Source organism: Polypterus senegalus, chromosome 10 (assembly GCF_016835505.1).
Source record: "Polypterus senegalus isolate Bchr_013 chromosome 10, ASM1683550v1, whole genome shotgun sequence".
Taxonomy (NCBI): Eukaryota; Metazoa; Chordata; class Cladistia; order Polypteriformes; family Polypteridae; genus Polypterus; species Polypterus senegalus.
In genome coordinates this window covers 117,314,165-117,337,944 of record NC_053163.1, presented here as the reverse complement: position 1 = coordinate 117,337,944, position 23,780 = coordinate 117,314,165, and the positions used below count along the sequence as shown (strand labels likewise).

The following is a 23,780-nucleotide window of genomic DNA, read 5'->3' as shown; positions in this document are numbered from 1 at the left end:
CCCTGGAATCAGTTGGAGATTAGTAGTTGAAGACTAGGTTGAAAACAATATATATATATATATATATATATATATATATATATATATATATATTTTGTCCGGCACCTCCTGACTAACCGGTATGAGAAAACCCCTACATACTGTATGATATACCATTTGACTCATCTTGATGCCTAATTATGCAAACTTACAAGCTTTTGTGGGTTTCCCCTTAAGTTTGGCCTTATAGACTTGAAACCCCTCATTTTAGGCCATCTTGGACCATATTCTGAGCACCCTTATGATAAAAAGTAAAACAATAGTTGCGTATGCCACATCAACCAACTCCAGGGGCTCACCACCTAATGGGACAAGGGTCAAATTTAGTGTGTCAGCATGTGGGCTATTATTTTAGACTATTTCAAGGTCAGTAATTATAAATATAATGTTATTTTGATCCTTTACTAGGAATCTGGCCTCTATGGAGCTCTATCAGAGGGTGAGAAATAACAAATTTATATTACTTTCGGGAATATTTACACTTGAAGCACACATTTTAATATTTCAAATATATGATGCAACTATACAAATTTATTATGTACTTCTACCTCATGAAGTAAATCATTGCATTTCTTATGAACACCCCAAAATAGGGCAGCTTATTCAATTTCAGACTGTTTTTTTATTTTTTGTGCAAATGTTTAATCGTTATCTTTCTTACTTTCTGTTCAACCATTTTTTTGTTTCTTTTGGTTGCGGTTGCTGCCATTTTGTGTTTCTTCTGACAGCGGCAGCCATTTTGTTGTTGGCAGTGGTGTTGCTTGGTTGACAATACATAATATTATGCTCTAGAGACTGCTTAAAGATGGTGGTGCTCTACTCACTTCATCCACATTGCTATATATATAAAAAATATTTTAAGTGCATTTGCTCAACAATTCTTGTCTTTTGAGTGTATCTGAATTTTTGCCTATTTTTGACTCAAAAATTTTAATTAATGATTTGTGATTTTGTCTTGGTGTTTTGATTTAGTGATACTGCTGGCTTTTAAACTCTGAATATTTTTGCTATCATTTTTGAGTTGGATTTCTTGGTCCTTGCTTGGCCATTTCAGTCTAGATGTACAGATAATTGGCTTTGGCCATCTTTGTATGCCATTATTTATTCATTACATAAAACAAAAAAAAAAATCTGCCTCATTTTTCTGCAAAAGTAAACTGATTCCTTGTGACAATGTATAGAATTTATTTGATGAAAGACCTCTAATGAATCTTAGCCTGGAGAGGTCTATTCATTTTTTAAATTGAAAAAGATGTCTCACTTAAAGGTTTCCCAATGCTGCGTCTGTCCTAGTATCCATATAAAACACTGGGAACTCCAGTCTCTGTATTACATCTGCCTGAAGAAGGGGCCTGAGTTGCCTTGAAAGCTTGCATATTGTAATCGTTTTAGTTAGCCAATTAAAGGTGTCATTTTGCTTGACTTCTCACATGGTACTGATTAGAAAGTACATCTACTATGCTCTGCTAGCAATTTTGTTGTGATGAGCTTTAGCTCTAAATCATTTTTAACAAATAGCCTGAAAACTAACTTACATCATTCAAATTCTTTCCCAAAGGCAATATGCCAATTTATAATAAAAAATATGTAAAATGCTATTCTGGATTAATATTATTATTGTGATGGGTGCTGGTTCAATATTATTATTATTTTGTTGTGTTCTTCACCTCCCAGTTATTCCCAGTTACAGTATCGTCCATTAATCTGTGCATTATAACTCGAGTTGGAATACAGTGCATTTACAGAGCAGGGCACACCAGAATAACAGACTTTAAGAAAAATGAACAGTTTCCAAAAATGTATATATATTTTTTGAAAACATTTAATGAAATAAAAACACAAAATAGTTGTTAAAATAATAACATTTATTTATATAGCACATTTTCATACAAGCAATGTAGTTTAAAGTGCTTTAAAAATGTCACAGAGAAACTTACAAAAAAAGAAAAACAAACAAAATTAGGTAATAATGTTAAAGAATAAGTAACACAGAAGGAGAAAAACAATCTTAAAAGGCAGAATAAAATATCACATAGAAGTGGATGGTCCTTACATATAGTGCCAGAGCCATGATGCAAGTCTTTAAGGATGAGTCCGGTGATAAGATCAGATGGCCAGGAGGACAGAAAAAAACAAAAACAAAACCTCCCAGTTAGGCTAGAGAAAAAAACAAAATCTGCAGGGGTCCCACGGCCAAAGACCACCCAGCCCCCACTGGACATTCTACTTAATATAAATATTTTTAACTCATTCCTCTTTGTTTTCAGGCTTCACATGATAGGATCTGATGAAGCCAGGCTCATGGACAGCTGAGACACTCTTTCCATCATCACAGGTGGCTACATGGTGCCTTGATCAGGTGGTGGTGGTGCAAAAGAACCGAAAAAGACAACAGAGAAAAGTAGAAATTAGTGGAGACTGCAGATCCCTGCAGAATATGAGAATGATGATGACCATATAGTCTATTTGGAGTACAACTAAAATATAGATACAAAAAAGCCAAATTAAAATAACGGGTTTTAGAAGTTTTTTTTTAACTGTTCCACGGTATTAACCTGGCAAATTTCTATTGGTAAAGTATTCCAGGCAATCTACCACTTCTTTTAAGCTTGTTTCTTGGAATTATAAGCAGACCACCATTAGAAAATCTACAGTTATGACTTGGAATGTAGAGGGACAGGCATTCCAAAATATAGGACGGAGCAAGATTATTTAAGCCCATTAGTAGTATAGTCAATTCTCAATGACACAGGTAACCAATGTAAAGACACTAAAACTGGTGAGATCTGCTCAAATTTCCTTTTTTTATTTAAGATTCTTGCTGCTGCATTCTGCACTAATTACAAACAATTGATGTCTTTCTTAGGTATTTCTGTTAGGAGTGCATTACAGTAATCTAATTGACTAAAAACAAAAGCGTGAAGTAATTTTTCAGAATCTTGTTATGTTATAAAAGGTCTAACTTTTGCTATATTCCTTAGGTGAAAAAATGCAGTCATAGTAGTCTGTTTAAAATGCAATTTAAAGTTTAGGTCAAAGTCATTGATTACCCTTAAATTCTTTACCTCTGCCTTAGGGATCAAGTTTATTTTTAATACCCTCACTATTTCCATATTTACCAGTCAATAAGACTTCTGTTTTTTCTTTAACAAATGCATAAACATACATATACAGGATGTACATATACACATACCTTTGTGTCTGCACATCACATTTGCAAGAGCCAAGCGTAGAAGTCCAAGACAACTTGCATTAGATATCAGCCAATCAGAGCAAGCCTAGTTCATTACCCTATCATTACCTTGCATTCATATATGGTCCATATTGTTAATAAACACTGAGAAAGGTGCAGTGAAACACAATAGCAAGAAGTGCTCTTTACAAATGTTCTGTAACTTTTTAATTTTTTTTTATTTGACCTGCATTGTGTTTTTTACGCACATACATACATAACTGATATACACTGGGTAAAAATATCCTGAAACGATAAAGAAAGTAAATGTCACTTTCATTAAAAGAACACTTTCACATCAATTAATGTCTGCATTGCTTTTCTTAATTTGTTGATAACACAATCTACTAAAACAGGATGTTTGTAAGTTACATGAAATGAGCTAAAGTAGCTTTCTGCATTTCTTCAAATTCAAAATCTTCCACTTAATTTTTACAATTGAAAACATATCCCTTTTTAAGTCTCTCTTTAAGCCTGTGTAAAAGAAAAAATCAACAACACAAACTCCATGAATTCTGCCCAGTAAAGATTACCTTAGTATGTTTTTTGCACACCATGAAGCAACCTAATGCTCTGTCTATGCATTTTTTTGAGTCTCTGTTATACTTTAAATGTATGACTAAATTTTAAATGTCCTTTCCACCTCAGTTTTTATTAAAGGTATTTTTTGACATTTATAGGATATTTTTAATTTTAGTCAAAAATAAAAAGAAATACTTTTTGAATAGACTATAATAAGTGGGGTTCTACTCATTTTTTCTAATCAGCCAGGGTTTGCACATCTTCTCTTAAGCTGGTTAAAATGATTGTTCTGTTTTAACTGTACATTAATTCCCAACATCCTCTTTACTAGCGTACATTCTCAAGTTTGAAGATATGGCACTGAGTTAGATACCATAAAAATATAACATCAAGGTGGATCAAAGCCAGTCCTGGCCAGCACAATAAGAACTGTAGAATACAGAATCAGTTTAGAATTCAAGGTGATAGTTTCTGAAATTCAAAAAATGTTTAAGCCCCAGAGTGACGTGAAAGTACTGTACTTTACGGAAAAAATAGGAAGAGTATCCTATATAGAGCTCAGATGAAAACTCTGGAATACAAAAACATCAGCAAACAAATTAAAAGAACTAGACAGGCCAGGCCAGACCAGATGTTATCCAAAAACTAAACTTAAAAATGATCAAAGAATTGGCCTTCCGTCACTAGAAAAAAGTCTTTATTAAAAAAAAAAAAAATGTAATTACTGAGCATATGCCTTACCCTTATATGAGGAGAATGAAAAAAACATGAGACCATACACCCTTAACATCACAGTCTCATACATCGACTGGAGAACTCCCCTAGTGATACACGGTGTCACAGGAAATTGAAAAAAACAAAACATTGTCAAAATAATAATGAAAATAATAAAATACAACAGCTTTAAAGAAAGCTTCAAGCACTGGTCAAAAAAAGCAAGTCTCAGTTTCAACTGTGAAGAGCAGACTTTCTGCTGTAGCTTTGACAGGGCAAATGGCAGTAAGAAAGCCATTTCTTAAAGGACAAAATTGGACCTTGAAATATCAGCTGTGGATGACTGCAGATTTTTAGGTCATTCATTGCATTTAAACTAATTAAATTTGAAGAAAAACTGAGGTGTTCTAAAACTTTTGACCAGTGTTGTATACTGTACTGTATATTCCAAGTCTGGAGTTTCCTTTTAAATAAAATAAAATTAAAATAGGAAACTTCTGTTTCTTTTTCCGGTTTCTTTGTGGTGGCGGCCTGCGCCACCACCACCTACTCAAAGCATCATGATGCACCAACATTGATGGACTGAAAGCCAGAAGTCTACGTGACCATCATCATCAGGTCCTTCCATGAAAACCCTAAATACAAAGAGGACTGTTTGACTTATGTTAGGTAGATTGCCCAGAGGGGACTGGGCGGTCTCGTGGTCTGGAACCCCTACAGATTTTATTTTTTCTCCAGCTCTTGGAGTTTTTTTGTTTTTCTGTCCACCCTGGCCATCGGACCTTACTTATTCTATGTTAATTAATGTTGACTTATGTTTATTTTTTATTGTGTCTTCTATTTTTCTATTCATTTTGTAAAGCACTTTGAGCTACATCTTTTTGTATTAATATGTGCTATATAAATAAATGTTGATTGATTGATTGATTGTAAATAAATTAGTCCTAAATGTGGGCAGGAACAATTAGATGGTTCACTGAGTGTAACATTTCTATACTAATTAAATGTCTCATGAAGGTGTAGCTCACAGCAGGAATGGTAATTTAAACAATAATGACTAATGGTACTCTTGTCAACATTGTCTAACTGATTGCAAGCCTGTGGTTACAATGAATACCTGAAATGTCTCCCCAGAACACCCGTGTTAAGTATACGAATATGTATTATGCCTGCAGAGAACACATTATATACAGCATGTTAAACATTAACATAACCTGTTACAAGGGAAAACATATCGGTAAAAACAGATGATCCTTTGTTGGGATTGAATTTTTCCTGTCTTTGTTGTGTCTCTTTTTTAATTTTCTTTTTCCTATTAGAGGCTTTTTAAACACTTCAAAATTAATTCCACCTCACAAAACAGTAAGAATAAAGTGTAACAACATCATCATCTGTAAACCCCTGCACCCAGAAAGTCAGAGATCCAAAAGTGGAGCAATTCTGGTATAACTGTGTTACTTGTAGTGTTCAAATTTAAAAACAGCTTCCTGGACTAAATACTTGGAGTGCTAGGTGAAAAGAAAATAAATTTTTATTGCATCATCTATTGATTTCTTTGAACAATTAGCAAACTTAGTAGGCCAAGGAAACAATAGCTGGGATACTTTAGAGGCTGAAGAAACAGATTTGCAAATGTCATTATTTCAACTCCTTTAAAATCATTACTCATGTCTTATACACTTTTGAGGCTGCTTTTCAAGTGTTGTGTATCATTCTTGTTATGTTTAAAGTAAAATGTTAAACACTATTCCAAGTGCAGCCTTATTATGCAGTTAAACACAAGAGGGTGCCCTTGTTGCTTCTATCCACACCAAAGCCAAAACTTAAAACAAAAATGATGTGTTAACTGTACAAAATACAGTACAAAAGTACAACTAACAGAAGTAAAAGAAACCTCTGCTGCTTTTTTGGCCCTAACTAAACAGGTCTTAAACCTCTGCTTGTAGTGTGGGGTGACTCACATGGCTTCCCGCCTACCAGATACCTCCAAGACTGCTAGATCTCCTCTCCCATCTCTCTTTCTCTCAAACTATCAATTTCACTCATAGTATCCAATTCCTATCCTGTGTCTTCCATTTTCTCTTGTCAACTGGGTATGCCAACACAACAAATTAATTAATTTTTTTAGACATGTAGTTGCAAATTTTGATGCATAGTCCAACACTCTCTTTGCCTTTTTAGTTGCTTCTATCCATGGTTTGTTGTACTGCCAGAATCTTACAACAATGTACTACTCCCTGAGCACATTTTCTTCACCAACGGGTGTAGTTTACATGTTAAACATTTCCTCTTGGACTTAATTCTGTTCATGCATGATTACTGTTCTAACACTGACAAGTAATCAATTTAAATGAAAGGTGATCTTCGAGGAAAAGACTGACCCATAGTCAGGATGAGTTCAATACATTATTATGTAGGTTAATATTTCTATGACTGGACTATTGAAATGCAAACTGAATTACAAATTTGTATTTTTAGACCAAACCATAAGATATCAGCAATACTGACACAAAAAGGAGGAGATGTCAATCAGTTGCAAAAAAACATAAAAAGCAACCAGGTCACTTCCACCAGTCCACTCTGTAACCTACTGTTGTCTAACCAATCAGCCAACAACATCTACAAAACCTTAGGTAAATGCACAACACAAAATAGCATAATAGCAACATTGGCTTGCCTACCACCAGAGCTTTTTATTCTGGTGTTCTTTGCAGCAAATTCCTTTATAACTCCTGTTAAATCCAGATGTTGAAGGGGCACTATCAAAAGGCATGTTAGACTGTTGTGTCTTTGCTGTTGCACAATAGACCTCTGTCGGTTACACTTTAAAGACCACTTTGATAAACAGTGCTCCTCATTGGAATTAGCAGAAGTAATCAAGGATGGACTGGTATTAAAATTATTCCTGGACTTTTGTCCAGACTGGTGCATCACAGTCGGCCAGACACCAACTACGTTTGCCTACTGTTCAAAGCACATACTATTCCCTATTGATTTCTAAGTAGTGTAGTGCCCTGGTTCTCAGGTTCAGTTCTAAACACCCTCCCCTATACTGTCTTAAAAATACTGGTTCTTTAATCGCATTTTTATGGTTCTTTACCTTGTTGTAAGGTCCTTGTAGCTGCATTGCTTGACAAAGCACTTTTTCATTCTTGGACAAGTTCTTTGCATATGAAGGTGGTTCCTTATGCTTTGAAAAAAGTTGAAATCTTTAATGTATGGTTGGCTGCCTAGCAGAACACTAGCAGATTAAAAAAAAAAACTGCATGCAGCAGGAGTCCTTTAAAAATGAGGACCCACTGGTATTTCACAAATCTGTTACCATCTATTCATGGACATTTACTGTATAGAGCATGTTATGGATCTAAATAAACAAAGGTTATTTTTGGAACCTCTAGATATGGATGGTTCTTTTGGAAACCAAAAATGATTCTCCAATAGCATCGCTCTGAAAAACTATTCCAGCACCTTTATTTTTAAGAGTGTACTGTATATGCAGGTTTTTGCTTCAACAGGTTGTACAATCGGTAAGTCATTTCTACATTTTATTGATCTCATTGTTAAATTATCTAATCTTTTTTTTTTCTTGTTTTGAATTAAGAAAAGTGTATTAATGTCATAGTTACATGTATGTGCAATTAAAAAACATCAATATTTTTGCTAAAATTTAAATGTTTTGTTTCCAAATTCTGAGAATTAACGATAAGCACATCAGACCCCGGAGCGAACAATAATGGCAAAGGACTGTAATGTCAGCGTTATCCACATGCGCTGTTATTTGTAAACAGTGACTTAAATAACAAGAACATTAAAATGAACAAAATAGTATACTGTAAAGCAATAAATATGAAGCTAACACATAAATTCTAGCTTCACTCGGTAAAAATTGTCCTTGTAATTTCTGGATTGGTTCCAGTTAAGACAAAAACTTGGAAATAGTCGCTTCCTTAGAAATAGGAATCTAATTTAAAGAAGCTGGTTTGGAGGAAATGCTGCGCCACTGGGAACCTCTGGTTTGGATGACCCGCTGCCATGAAGGCACAGGCTGCGCAACTGTCTTGTCTTCTTGCATCTCATCAGCTCTCCACTCCGCTCCATTGCAGATGCTGCACTTGGCCCAACCCTTAAAAAAATAAATGCTAGTGTCTAACATGGACAAAATGAAGCGTCTGTTTACAGCTGGCAAGATAATGTTAACTCCGCTCCACGTCTTTAGAAACTGGTGTCCTTGTAAAATAAAACGTAAAACAGGTTATATGCACGACAGATTACAGAATTGTTGGGAAATTTTCTGTGACGTTTGTGTTGCTGACAAAGGACTATCTTAATCTTCGCCACTACGGAAACTAATGAATATATGTTCACATTTTCTGTTGTTTTATAAATATTGTAATATTACAAATAGTGTTAGGATAGTGTTCCATATATAAGCTAAGAATCTGTATTGTATTTTTCTTGCTGTTCGGAAGAGAAGTACAAGTACGAAATTCATGGTACTGATCACTTTTACACGATGACCCTGCCACAGTTCCTGGCGCATTAACGGCTAATTTGGTTACTTAATATAAAACGACATTTTCCGTCTTCCCTCCTTTCTCGTATTTCCTTGTTTCCATCAGTTAAACGGTACGAGTTGCCCTAAGTTTTAGCACGATCATGTGATTGGCCAGGTGCACTGAGGATGCAGCGTGGACCACTCACGTCGCGTCTTTCTGGCACGTGCGGTCCTGAGCTCGCTCTCCGGCGCTTACAGCTCGTTAGCACAACCCGGAAAGAGAGCGCGCCGGAGTTGTCCTGTTAGCCCATAATTAGCAATCCTTCCCTGTACGTAATGTAAAGTACATCTGTAAAATGAGCTTCATTTGTTAATATTATTATAGAAATTCCATTAAAGGAATTACGTCCAATGTCGTCTTCCCCACTATGTGAAGGTCCCCTAGGCTGCACCCCACGTTAGTCAATTAATTAATTCACCTCTCTGGATATCGTCCTTGACGACTGCTGTTGGTGATCTCGAGGCGGAGCATGTCAGTTAAAGCCGATGTCATAATACCCGACTTGTAGTCGTATTTTATGTCAGTTTTGGCAACTATGGTTGCTCATTTCATCTTCAGACCATGGAATTCTAAATGACTGAAAATCGCTGGGTATGTCCAATAACGTGACTGAATGTCGACTTTCTAGCACTTTGCGCGACCCATTTTCTCACATCCAATAGCGTACTGCCTGATGAAGCCCGCGCTGTATGAAGGGTTAACAGATATGATGAGTCCAGTCGCATTCTCTGCCCCCTTTTTTCCTACTCTGAGGTGGTACGTAAAAAGCTTCTCTTCTGTGTTCTTTATTGTTTTTTGCTGTATATGTATTGGCATTTGCCATGCATACAGAAACCCATGAGTAAAGACAAATCTGTCTGGGTGAGTCTAAGACAAGCTAGCAGTAAGCCACTGGTTATTTTAGACTAGGCGACCGCAGGGTCATCTTAATGGAAGGGCACCATGAGCATAGGAGCCCACAAAGTTTCTAATGCTTATGTATGTTTCTGTTTTGATATCAAAGCTTTGGCCACAGAGCACAACTTTGCCTGGGTCCTATGATGTTGTTAAGACGGCCCTGGGAAACTGACCCTGACTCACTAATACAGTATTATATAAATGAAAGCAATGACTACAATTTCAGCAATAGTCACATAATGTAACATGGCTTTAGGTAACTAATGACTCTTCCCAATAAGGGTGGATCACCAGTCACTCTCATCCTGATAATGGTTGTTTCCTGCCTTGCGACCAGAACTGTTGGATTGGGCTCCAGCCCCAGTAACCCTGAATTGGATTAAGCAGGTTTAAGAATGTATGTATTGCAGCTTCAAATTACTAAAGTCACTATGGCAAACTTTGGAGATTAACATTTATTCCATGATAATATTCAAGGTGAGGAAATATCCAAGTGGTGATCTACACACAGGATTTTTAAAAGCAACTAGGTTGTAAATTACAGAAAAAGATACCTAGTATTTAATATTATTGTTATCTGTTAAGACTTTCTAAAATTTCTAGAATTGTCTATAAGTATTTATGTTGTAAAAGATGTTCCACTTTTTGTCAGTTCTTATTGATTAGAATGAATCATTTCTGCAACTAATCTATATTCCACTCTTCTTTTTTATTAGACAAAGAGGTATAAAGACTGTTTTAAAACCATGTATCTATCCATCCATCCGTTCATTTTAGTCACCGTGTCCAGTTCCAGTATGTCACAGAAACGATCTTCCCTGGTAAAAGTTAGCATTTTATAGAAATTTCCTGTGCAAAGAGAAAAATTTTCAGGGGACTTTTTTTAATTGTAGGATGGGGTGGTCTTGGGTGTGCCGAAGGGGGATTATGGTGGTAATATTTTGATTAAAGCAGAACGTTTGCAACTACCAAATTGAAATTTTTGCTTTTCACTTTCAGTCTCAGTAAATAGTGCAGTAAGAACGGAAACTTAGTACTACGATTTGACTCAATACAGTCAATCAGATCTTAATTTAATTATTTGATGTTTCATTATCATTTATATTATTAACCATTGCTCAAACTCATGAGAGCATACACTCAGTAGCTGGGAGAAGGTATAAAGAACAGCCAGAAGCCTTACTCAGACCATATCAGAGAGCTACAAAACTTCACAACCCAAAAATCCATTCCGACCAAAAGTAACATTATGGCAGAGAATCAACCCCATTTTTTATGGCTTTGTATCCCAATCAGGTACACTTGCAGATATAAATAATGAAAGGTATATCAACATAGAAGTCCAAACAAAAGGTACAAATATTAATACAAATGCAGTGCTGTCTAACTAGCAAAAGAGTAACAACTTCCATTTCCTTGACTTCCATTATACTGAATACCTGCCTTTACTTCTTCATTAATGCTCAAGACAACGAATTATATATAATATATATGTATATATGTGTATATATATGTGTGTGTGTGTGTGTGTGTATACATATAATATATATTAGATATGAGACAGATTGGGGGTGTTATCGCTCCCTTGACCAAGATGTCAGACACCAGGTAAAAGTCCAAATAGTTGACTTTTTATTATTAAACAGTGCACAAAGCACTGTCTTCTCCACAATACTCATTAAATTAACACAATCAATAAAGTCTCCACCACTCCCAGATGCGTTGACTCATCTGGGATTTCCCAGCGTCCTGGAAGTGTTTCCAATCCCCCTTCCATGTGAACTCCTATCACTTCCGGGTCAGATAAAGCCTTCTTCTTCTTCTTCTTCAACCCGGACGCACGTCATTCTTCTCGCCCATGTGACTCGGACGTACTGCAAATAATTGCTGTTCCTTTCTGCAGCGTCTCCTAGCGGCCCCCATGGTATCCAGCAGGGCTGTGAATAAAGACTCCAATGTCCATGATGGCCAGCTGGCTTTCGGGGCACCTCCATGCTGTAGAGAAGTCTCCACCTGGCGGCGTGGGGGCATTGGCCGGGATGAACGGCCATATATCACACTAAAAAAAAACTATATATATATATATATATATATAAATTATTATTATTAATTAGTGTGTGTGTGGAATATCCACGACTGCAGTTAATTATGAAGCCCAAATCAAACAATATAGATTAAAAAATGACAATAAAATTGTAGGTGCGCACTTTTCCCCGTAACTAATACTGTGCAGGGTACTGTGTTACTCTTGTTACTCCCGTTCAGTACAAAACAGAGTCACTGTGCACTAGACAGATAAGCATTTAAGCTACGCTGACGTGTTGGTGTGAATTAACGATCGGATATCTGACAAAGTTTATTCTTCAAGGGAATTAGATAAGTAGGCGAAACTACCCAGATATCCCTTAATCTAAAATTTTGGAGACAGGCAGTTCGGGAGCTGTAGCTGCCCATCCTGCGGTGTATGTGTATATGGCTGTCCCTACACTACTGGTGTATTCCAACACATGATTTGCCGGACATCAGCAGCTGTGTAGGCTGTTTAAAACGTGGCAGTGGGCCAGGTCTGACGCACCAGACATTCTTAATAGTGTTTATACTCTTTTTTTTCTGAGAATGTAGTCCAGATGTTTTCTAACAGGATTAGCTTAGTACTTACTGTTAACTGACCGCAAGTTAAGAACAAAACAAGCAATTATGGTTTCAGAAAGGGCATTCCTTTAAAATCAAATTTGTTCCACTTACAGCATTAAATGGTTGCTAATTAAGAAAGTGGCTGAAATGAAAACCTGCAGCCTCCCAATACCCTAGAAACTCAGTTTGAGATTTCAGCTATAAAAAATATCCCAGAATAAGAGCCCACGTTTTTGAAATCTGCGCATATTCAAAAAAGAGAAGTAGGAATAAAACAATTAAATAGGATGGAGCCACGGCCCATGCAGCGTGTATAGCTTTCGCCTTGTCTCTTGTAACTTCTACTTCGTTGACTGTAAAGCTGCTACTCTCACTTCTTTCTCTGCTTCCTTAAATTGCTCTGAAACCACAAACCTTTCCCCGCCCCTTTGAAACCAGGATGTATGCGAGTTGACAGGGTGGCGAAGTTTTTCTTGCAAATCGAATACATTTAAAACTTATATATACATATATATTTTTTTTCAAAATAATAGCAATGAAAATAAAAGTTTTCCTTTAACTCTCTCATCGTCTGGCTTCGCCACGTGTAGCTATTTTAAGATCGCCGGACAGAAATCCCCTTGGATTCAAGCTGCGACGCTGTTATCGGGTTACTAGTTAAGATTATTACGGATTAGTCCGAAGTTTATTTTTTTTTTACCGGAGACTCGTCTCCTTTCCTAATCCGACATAAGTAAAATTCGCCTCCTGGGTTCCCGACTCGTCTGACGGAAGCGCTCTCGATGCATCCAGAAGAAGCCGTTGCAGACCCTCTCTCTGCCCCATCCTCCAGCGGGCTGGCTGGCGACACGGAGCTTCTGGCTTCTTCGGACCGAAAAGAATCGCTCAGTACTTACCGGGAGTTCGTCACAAGCACATACATGGACTTGATGAGTGCCAACCAGCACTCTATACACGCCCTAAACTGGCGGCGACTCTACCTGAGCAGGGCGAAGCTGAAAGCCTCTAGCAGAACATCAGCGCTGCTGTCCGGATTTGCAATGGTAAGTTTTCGCTCGGAGGACTTATTAGAGGTCAATTATATGAAATCTACACTCTTGATTTTTACCTTTTTAGATGAGGACAGCGGGGTCATCCCATATTCTGTATCTAACAGACTTTAAAAGCTTGATGTTATTTCACTTAAGATTCCTGGCTTGGAAGGCAGATAATCTCGCAGGATCAGGTCTACCCAGTCACTCGATCATATGGAGCCAATTTAGAACCCAGCAGTGCTTGAAGTGGGTCGTTACTCACCGATACGCAGTGCCGACACCTCTTCCAGTTTAAATATAGAATATTGGCATCTTTCCATAACGTACCGGTGAGTTCCAGCATCTTTTCCCAAGCATTCAAGGAGAATTCCCCAACCCAATCCTCCATCCCTTAGATCGAATGCCTATATATCCAGAAACTTGGCGGGATCTCGAAACAATACCCGATCGAATGTCACTGTATCTCCATCTCCATCTACCTTCAGTAACTTATTTCACTTAAAGCAATGTAACACAGGGTGTTTTAAGTTTTATGGACAATGCGTGCTGAGAAGCACAGAAAAGAAATCCAAAGTGTGATGAATACTGTTGCATTTTTGACACATTTAAAAAATTTGGCTGTGCCACATGAGTCCACTTATGGTGAGGGCTTTGAAAGGGCATTGCGCCTGGAAAACGGACAAGTTTGCATGATGGAATTACTGCCTTAGACTTGCACATTTCCAAAAGGATCTCCTGGTTACATGCCCAAACAGAAGATCTGATGCACTGAGGCAGAAATATAATTTGACTATATTAAAATGTATGTTAGGTAGTGTCCAATTTTTCGCCTCGGTCCTGAAGAATTGAATTGATGGTGTTAAAATGTTACAGAAGAGCAGGTATGTGTCCTCGAAGGACTCATTTACTGTCCAGGTGCGGTTCCTGCTTTGCCTTTGATGCTGTCAACTTTGGATTTCAACTCCCCTTGATTTAGAATGAACCCAGTGATTAAATGTCAGTAAAACTGTAATTGGGGTACATTCTTAAAAGTAAAGGTGCCGACATGGTTCTTCGGAGTGATGCCATAGAAGAACCATTTTGGGTTCCCAAAGGAACCACTATCCACATGAAGGTCCCTGAAAGAACCTTTGTTTAGATCTGTAACAGGTTCCAAAAATGGTTGTAAACATAACAGATTTGTGCAATGCCAATGTATTCATGATTTTAAAACACGTTTCTGCATAACAGACCTGTTAGTTTGGATTTTCTTGATATCCTGTAGTTACTGTATATTAAAGATTTCAGTTTTTTGCACAACTTTACGAAGCTCAAAGAACCCTTCCCAGGATTAAGTACTTCTTTTTTTTTTTTTTTAGACATGGTTCTTCTACAAAGGAACCACACAACCCAGAGTGTAATTTTAGAACTATTACTAGTAAGGGTGTACCACACTTGGGTTCAAATGTGTTACTTTATTCCAAGACGCCACAAAAAAAAAACAGGTGATTTTATTAGGCAATGTAAGAATCTTATTAAAATGTTAGCTTTTGTTAACATAAAGTGTGAAATAACATGAGACCTTTCTTACCTTCAATAAGATTTTCTGATCATCAAAATTTTATCAAAAAGCAAAATATGTAATACTAGCTGTGTTACTCTGCTTCATCCGGGAAATCGCGCAAGACAATAATGTGTGTCAGTTATAGTGCCATCCGGTTATTCGGGGGTATCAGAAGTACAGTGTAACTAAGCATTCTTCTGTACACAATATTTATAGTGTGTTTTTTTTTTTTTATAACTTCGGGCTAATATTATTGGCAGGCAGTGTTTTGTAGTGGTTAAGGCTTTGGACCGAGGATTTCAAATTCTGAGGTTGTGGGTTGAAATCCTGTTGCTGACCCTATGTGACAATGAACAAATCAGTAGACCTGCCTGTACTCCAATAGAAAAACAGAAGAATTGTAACCTATTGTATCTCAAATGTTGTAAATTGCTTTGGATAAAGACATCATTCAAATAATAAGAAATAATAATAATGTTCTTTTTCCTATTCATCTTGTTCCACTGCTATGTGTGGTCTGTAATAATAACATTATGTAACTGAAGGTGTCTGCTCTTGAACATACTATGAACAGTTGTCAATGAGGAATTTGATCAGTTCCTGCCTTCTTTTTCTTTTCCTAGTGACTTGGAATTTTTTTGATTGTCATTGCAAAATACAATTTTTATAGGAATTGAAATGAGTAATCAGTAAGATAATGTGAATTTTGAGTATACAGTATATTGGAATGAACTGCCATAGTGGGGTAAAGGATATGAACACAGTGTAAAAATGCATTGAAATTTGAGCCAATGGCCTGTGTATTATAAATCAAAATAAACTGTAATGGTCAAAGAACTATTTACATCATTAGAAACTCGGATGTTTTGGAGCATGGCACAAATGTCTTTGTAACCCGCTCTGGTGTCCTGATCCAGGAGCACTCCTCAGATGTCTCTACTCCACACTTCACGGTTTTGACCCCTAGAGCATGGTAATGTTAATTCTTGAAGTTCACTACAGTGTTCCAGCCTGGGAGCATGCCTGTCTCTGGGAGAGTTACACTTGAGAATCCTGCTGTACAACAATCCTCCTCTTAGGATCGGTTCTCCACAGCTTCACTTCTTTTTTCCACCTCTTGAAGTCTCTGGATTTGCATTTGTCATAACCATCAGCCATTCCTGTCAACACAGTCTTTAGCCTTCCACCGCTGACCAGCATCTGTTAATAACCAACAGTGCAGGTTTATTATCATTTGTTTATATTGACAATTTTCATTTGTTTACACTATTTGCCCAAGTACAGTATTTTCTTCCTTAAGCTTTGCTGAATTGGGATTGCTCAGATTTAACCCATCATATTCCAAATTGTGCAAAAGGACATTTACTTTACCCATACATCAACTTATGTGATTCTGACTGGTTCCAAAAAATCTGCTGTTCCTGCATGAATTAATGATTTTTGTTGGTTGCAATATGCAGAGATCACTGTGGACCACTTAGGGGTGGCGAACTCCAGGCGTGGAAGGATTGTGTGAAGGATGTCTGTGCATAAAGTTAAGTGGAACCAGCAGTCTGGACACAAGTGAGAAATGTAGCTAAATGTAGCATTTGTTTTTGCCTGCACTTATACCTGTCATGATCAGATGGCACTTGACCAGGTTAAAAAAAAAATGGTGTAAATACATTGAGTCACGCAAAACACATTTGGAAGCCATTGGTCAATAAGAGCAATCACATTTATTGCGATTGTAAATTAAAATGTGTTTTCTGTCAATATATGGCAATCAAGTCAACAGAAAAATGTAAAGAGTTATGTAGGGTGGTGACAGCAGTCAGGTAAGCTGCAGAAAGGTGCCCAGCCCCGACACTAGTGCAGCTTTAAAAAGTGAACGGAGCAGTGGTCTGAGTGAAGTCAAGATGTTATCTCGTTCATGAGACTGTCAAATCTTTGCCATCCTACCAGAACACTAACATTTTTCACGTTTTCTTGTTTACTAAGAGGTTCAAGTCTAACTACAGATAATTTGATATGGTGTGCTGAGCGAAACACAAGTGGACACTGGAGACACATTTTAATGGCAGGTGTAAATGTTACTTGGCTAAATTATATACAGATGCAATCTATATATAAAAATGTCATAAATATTCTATAAAAGCTGCAGAGTGAGGATTTATTATAGTAAAATCTCGCCAGGAGATCTTGATTTTAGGGCTAGTACAGCAAGTAATGTTTTAAGGCAAAGACCGTATTTTTGGCATATGGCCATTTTATATTCAGAAAAAATATTCACTGCCCATTGGGGACTTTTTTTAAAGCCACAATGATGCAGATCTTTACTTTGGATACATTTTAACCCATCATGTAATAATATGCTTGCAGTTACCAATAGTATGTAAATGGAGTATCATTGGCAAGCTGCTTTTGCTGTGAGAATAACATGAACACAATTTTTGCTTGAAAGGGATCAAAATGTTTAAGGCTGGGGATGACCTAAATGCAATAAAATGAGGTGTTAAACATAAATGACTGTGGATTTGTTTGGGGGAAAATGGCAGTGAAGGAAAATACCTTAGCACTCAGTATGACAAATTAAGCGAACCCAGTGCTTGTTTCAGTGCTGTTTGTTCTAAGAGGCTGTAGTACATCATGAGTGGGGTACAGCATGAGGTGGATCAAACACATAGGGTGGTTATTCGTGCTGTCCACTTTACACCTGCATTGCTTTGAGTGATGGCCACCACAACTGCAACTGAGCCCATGGCAGATACTGTATGTATTGTCACATTTATTGTGGAGGATGATGTGCATTCACAATAACTACACTACTCCCTGGTGTTATGTTACAGCCTAGGGTTTTCCTGACCTGTGTAATTGTTACTTTTGTAGTTTCTCAATTGTTATTTTTCATGTGTTTGTTGTTTTTATGTCATTTTTGTTAATATTTTTGTGTTTATTCCTTGTGTTTTGTGGATATAACCCCAAGAAAGAGACATGGGACCACCATGATATTGCTTCTCTGGATTAGCTCTAAGCTTTTACATTGAGGTTAATGAAATGGCTCCAGTAGAGGATCTTTGAAGTTGTTGGAGTGAAGATCATATTGTTATTAACAATAAAGTCTTTTGTCAAACACCTGATCAGGTATTGATACCGTGCATGACATTATCAACCAATGACTATTTAAAAAGGTGTCACAATTTTTTATTTTCTTAAAAAAACAATTTTTTTTTCAGGTTTAAAGGTCTTTTTTTCATTTTGACTTTGATTTGGTTCTTATTTTTCTGGCATGTGCCAATGTCCTTTGGATGCAGGTTGGAAAATGAACACCGGTGTAATTATACATGCTCAAAGAGTAAAGTATTGCTTTGGAAATGCATACTCATATATGTTTGGGATAAAAGACACCACAGACATCAAAAAGGGTTGGGGGTCCACAGTGAACATCTCAGTTTAATGTGGTGTAGTGTGCGGCCATGGGCCCTTGCCTGGCTGGGCCGCCACCACGCTGTGAGGACTGTGAGGAGCAGGCATGGCCAGAGCGTTACCTCCACCGGGTCACTAGATGGCAACACCCCTGAGTTGCACTGGTGCCTCTGACTCCCTCATGGCTTCTTGGGAGTTGGAGTTTGGTGCAGCCCTTGTGGGATCCACAGGTGCCACCAGGGGCTGCTGCAGTAGGAGCTGCTGAGCCCTTATGGGCAGTTCTTCCACCACACCTGGAAGTGCTGCCGGAAATGAGTAATCAAGCACCTGGAGCACTTCCGGGTGCCTTATAAAAGGAGCCAGCAGCTACTACTTGGGGATTCAGAGTCGGGAGGAGGAAGACGAAGCTTGACCAGAGGAGTGGACGAGAAGGAAAAGAGTGAAGGAAGACTTCTTGTGCTGTGTTGCTGCTTTGGACTGTGCTAGGCTTATGGGAACGGGGAAGGCGTTGCCCACAAAGTAAAAAGAAAAAATAAAATGTGTGTGTCCTACGCTTTTTCTATGTTGGGCTCAGGTGGCAGTGCCAGCCTGGGTGGGCCACAACGGATGATCCTGATAAGCTATATAATAACAGAATAGAAATGCGTGTGATTTTGTCACTCACTGGTCCTGGAGGTAAGAATGCCTGGGTTACTGCCGTTACTGAAGTCCACCTAGTTGAGGTTCTCCCTTCTGTAGGGGAAGAATACAAAGGAAGTTCCCAGTGTTACCGCAAAATCATCCTCCATTAGGTTACTGACAACCATTACAAATGACAAAACATATGCAGTATGTAAATGTATATATGCAAGTGTGAGTATAGTATGTCTGTGTGTATACATGAATATATTTTATATATGAAATATATACACTCACCAGCCACTTTTTTAGGTACACCTGTTCAACTGCTTGTGAATGCAAATATCTAATCAGCCAATCACATGGCAACAACTCAATGCATTTAGGCCTGTAGACATTGTCAAGATGACCTGCTGAAGTTCAAACTGAGCAACAGAATGTGGAAGAAAGACGATTTAAGTGACTTTGAACTTGGCTGTGCTGGTCTGAGTATTTTAGAAACCACTGATCTACTGAAATTTTCTTGCACAACCATCTCTAGGGTTTATAGAGAATGATCTGAAAAAGGGAAAATATCCACTCAGTGGCAGTTCTTTACACAAAAATGACTTGTTAATGCCGGAGGTCAGAAGAGAATAGCCAGACTGTTTTGAGCTGACAGAAAGGCAACAGCAACTCAAATAACCACTTGTTACAGCCAAGACATAAGGAAGAACATATCTGAACACACAATATGTCGAACATGTTTAAGCAGATGGACTCCAGCATCAGGAGACCACACTGGTGCCACTCCTATCATTTAAGAACCAGCAACTGAGGCTACAGTTTGCAAAGGCTCACCAAAATTGGAAAATTGAAGATAGGGAAAACGTTCCCTAGTCTGATGAGTCTCAATTTCTGCTGCGACATTCGGATGGTAGGTCAGAAATTGGTTTCAACAACATGAGCGCATGGATCCATCCTGCCTTGTATCAATGTTTCAGGCTGGTGGTGGTATGTAATGGTGCGGGGTATATTTTCTTGGCATACTTTGGGCCCTTTAGTACAAGTTGAGCATTGTTTAAATGCCACAGCCTACATGAGTATTTTTGCTGACCATGTCCATCCCTTTATGACCGCAGTGTACCCATATTCTGATGGCCACTTCCAGTAGAATAATGCACCATGTCACAAAGCTCAAATTAATCTCAAGCTAGTTTCTTGAACATGATAATGAGTTCACTATACTCGAATGGCCTCCACAGTCACCAGATCTCAATCCAGTAGAGCACCTTTGGGATGGGATTGAACAGGAGATTCACATAATGGATGTCCAGCTGACAAATCTGCAGCAACTGCATGATGCTACCATGTCAATATGGACCAAACTCTCTAAGAAATGTTTCCAGCACCTTGTTGAATTCATGCCACAAAGAATTATGATAGTTCTGAAGACAAAAGGGGGTCCAACCAGGTAATAGCAAGGTGTACATAGTAAAGTGGCTGGTGAGTATGTATATGTGTGTGTGTGGGTGTGGGGTGGCTGGCTGGGTGGGTGTTCGTATAAAATACAGCTTATGAGATAGTGTTCATTTTGAAACAACATTCTTTACAAGCTGTATGTGCGTCGTTGTATATGTGTTATGAGTATATTTTGTTGGGACGTAGTTTGCATTGCGTCTCTTGGTCAGCTTTCAAAATTGTCCATTAATCTGGCTGAAATGTGGGTGTTCTACAGTTGTTTCACTGGTGTCTGCTAATGCTGCCTTCACCACTTACACTTTTCTTGCTTGAACACAAAACATAGCCATATAAAGCCTTTTTCTCTGCAAAAATGTCTTTAGGTTTGTGGTAGACAGCACCACCTAAGGGTGCAAAGAAGATAAAGATATCAAAAATATTTTACTTTGTTATGATCAAAACACAAGAGGAATATAAAAACACTAGTAGCAAACAAATGAGCATAAACAAATAAAGCCCCGCAGTCCCATTGGACCTACCCGCCTAGGTTTGCACCTTCTCCGTCTGCTGGGTTGGCTCCCCCACTTTTTCTCATCTCCTGTGGCATTTTTATCATTATCATGTTTTTGGCATCTTGCTCTTTTTTCCAGTAAGACATTTACTCAGCTTACCAGAAGTCTCGAATACCATTCCTGTAGCTCTGGAGTGGCTTTATGATTTCTTTCCAGCCAGTTTAAATTGTAAATTGCTCCTAATAGAACACGTCCATGCCGTATAATTAGTTAAAGTAACCAGTATCCTTTAAAGGTAGCAGTCCTGTTCTATTTTTTAAATAGAGGAAAATAATCTTTCATGTGGTCACTTTGAAAAAAATCACATTGTGAAGAGGTGCAGCCATTTTCATATAAATCACCAGAAAAGAGTGGACTGGCGACATCACTGGTCTAATATTGAGCTGGTGAAGGATGGAAATGATGATACTTTCACACCGCAATTTTTTTTTCAAAGTAGCTACATGAAAATGTACTTTTTGCTGTTAAAAGATAGAATAATGTGACTGTTCCCCTTTAAAACCAGAATTGGCTTCTACTTTTAAAACTGATTGCAGAATTAAATCTGACACCATATTCTGAGACCCTTGATACAGACAGGCACTGAATAATGTAAATCCCATACGGGGTACATTTTTTAGTGTTTCGGCAACCAGGTCATAGCAGGCTTTGGAGGGGCTTTAGACCACTGTAGCTGGATCCTATTCTTCTGCATGAGTAGGTGACTATGTAAAGCAAAAGGGCACAAGTGATATTTTGAAAAATGTTCATTCATCTTAATTACTTACCAACTCTTGATTTCTGTGTGGGTGTTACAGAACGGAAAGCATTCCCGGAGTTAAAATACCAGTTCAGTGGGATTTGCATGTTCTCCCACTGTCTATTTAGGTTTTCCTTGGAAGTGGTGTTAGGTTTTTTTTTGTTTTTTTTTTTTTTTAAACTGGGAGTCTAAACTGGCACCATGTGAATGTGTATGAGTGGTTTCTCTTGCACATTTCTGTCCAGGGTTGTTTTCTGCATTATGCCTAATGCGCCAGGATAGGCTCACTCTCGATATAACTTTGAATAGGATTAAACAATTTTCTCTGTGCCATTTCGGTTTATTTGTCCTATTTTTAAGAAGCAGTGTAAAATAATTCTAACACATCTTTTTGGAATGTCTTTTCCATTTAAGTTTTTCATACCTGTATCTCTTTTTCATCTCTTGTGTTTCAGGTGGCCATGGTAGAAGTGCAGCTGCAAGACACATTTTCCTATCCACCTGGTTTACTAATTGCTTTCAGTGTGTGCACCACAGTCCTGGTGGCTGTCCACCTCTTTGCCCTGATGATTAGCACCTGCATTTTGCCACACATTGAATCTGTCAGCAACATCCACAATCTGAACTCTGTGTCGGAGTCACCACATGAACGCATGCACCACTACATCGAGCTCGCCTGGGGCTTCTCCACAGCCCTGGGTATCCTCCTTTTCCTTGTAGAGGTGGTGCTGCTCTGCTGGGTAAAGTTTCTACCAGTGGGAGTTCCGGTGATGAAAGATGGACTGATAATAAATACGACAGAGAATTCCAAATATGATGAGAGCGAGCGCTGGAATGCAGCTTTAGCTGCCACAGTCATCATGGTTCCCGTTGTACTGATTTTCATGGCTTTTGCCTTTCATTTTTATCGTTCACTGGTCACACATAAAACAGATCGGCACACACAGGGGCTGGACGAGTTGAATCGCATTAAATTTCAGCTTGATGATGAAGACTTGATTGTGAATACAGTTTAAAATTGGGTAAAACAGTTGGCAGTTTAATATTTGTGTGACAAATGCATAGAACAATGATCATTTCAAGTGAACCATCATGTTCAGAGACTCGCTTGGTGGCCTTTTTCAGGCATTTCATCAAATACAGAAACAATTTAACCCCTCCAAGTTTTTTTCTTATAAGAATGCAGCAACGGATTTTTCTTGTATAGACTGCAACTTTTTCTAAATTCTATTCATTGTTTATTTCAAAATGATTTTTGTAATTTGGAAAATGTGACAGACCTACAGTAGGTTCGCCTCCCGGGTCCTCCCTGCATGGAGTTTGCATGTTCTCCCCGTGTCTGCGTGTGTTTCCTCCCACAATCCAAAGACATGCAAGTTAGGTGCATTGGCGATCCTGAATTGTCCCTAGTGTGTGCTTGTTGGGTGTGTGTGTGTGTCCTGCGGTGGGCTGGCGCTCTGCCCAGGGTTTGTTACCTGCCTTGTGCCCAGTGTTGACTGGGATTGGCTCCAGCAGACCCCCGTGACCCTGTAGTTAGGATGTAGTGGGTATGATAATGGATGGATGGAAAATGTGACCTTATTTTAACAGTGCCTTTTTGTTAAAAAAAAAAAAGTTTAATGTGTTGTGTGAGCAGAGAATTTTGGTCAATGATGGTTTGCCAGTATGACGAGCATAATGTGCATTCCTGAGACTTTAAGGAAATATTTTCTATTATTGTGTGGCCATTATGCTCATACGAAACTCACTATTTCCAGTCCTGATTTGCCCAGATCTGCTATGAGACAACAAAAAATGTGTCAAACTGCAGGAGATCAACCTTGGGAGTCCATGAT

The 23,780-nt window shown here is 38.1% G+C and overlaps 1 protein-coding gene across 1 annotated transcript; it reads left to right on the top strand.

Moving 5' to 3' along the window:
• The first annotated feature begins 12,668 nt into the window (after positions 1-12,668).
• On the top strand, positions 12,669-23,303 carry LOC120537462 (calcium release-activated calcium channel protein 1-like). Its single transcript, XM_039766412.1, has 2 exons — positions 12,669-13,637; positions 22,401-23,303. Exons 1-2 carry the CDS (start codon positions 13,377-13,379, stop codon positions 22,959-22,961), a joined length of 822 nt encoding a protein of 273 aa, XP_039622346.1. The 5' UTR covers positions 12,669-13,376; the 3' UTR covers positions 22,962-23,303.
• Positions 23,304-23,780: the final 477 nt, after the last annotated feature.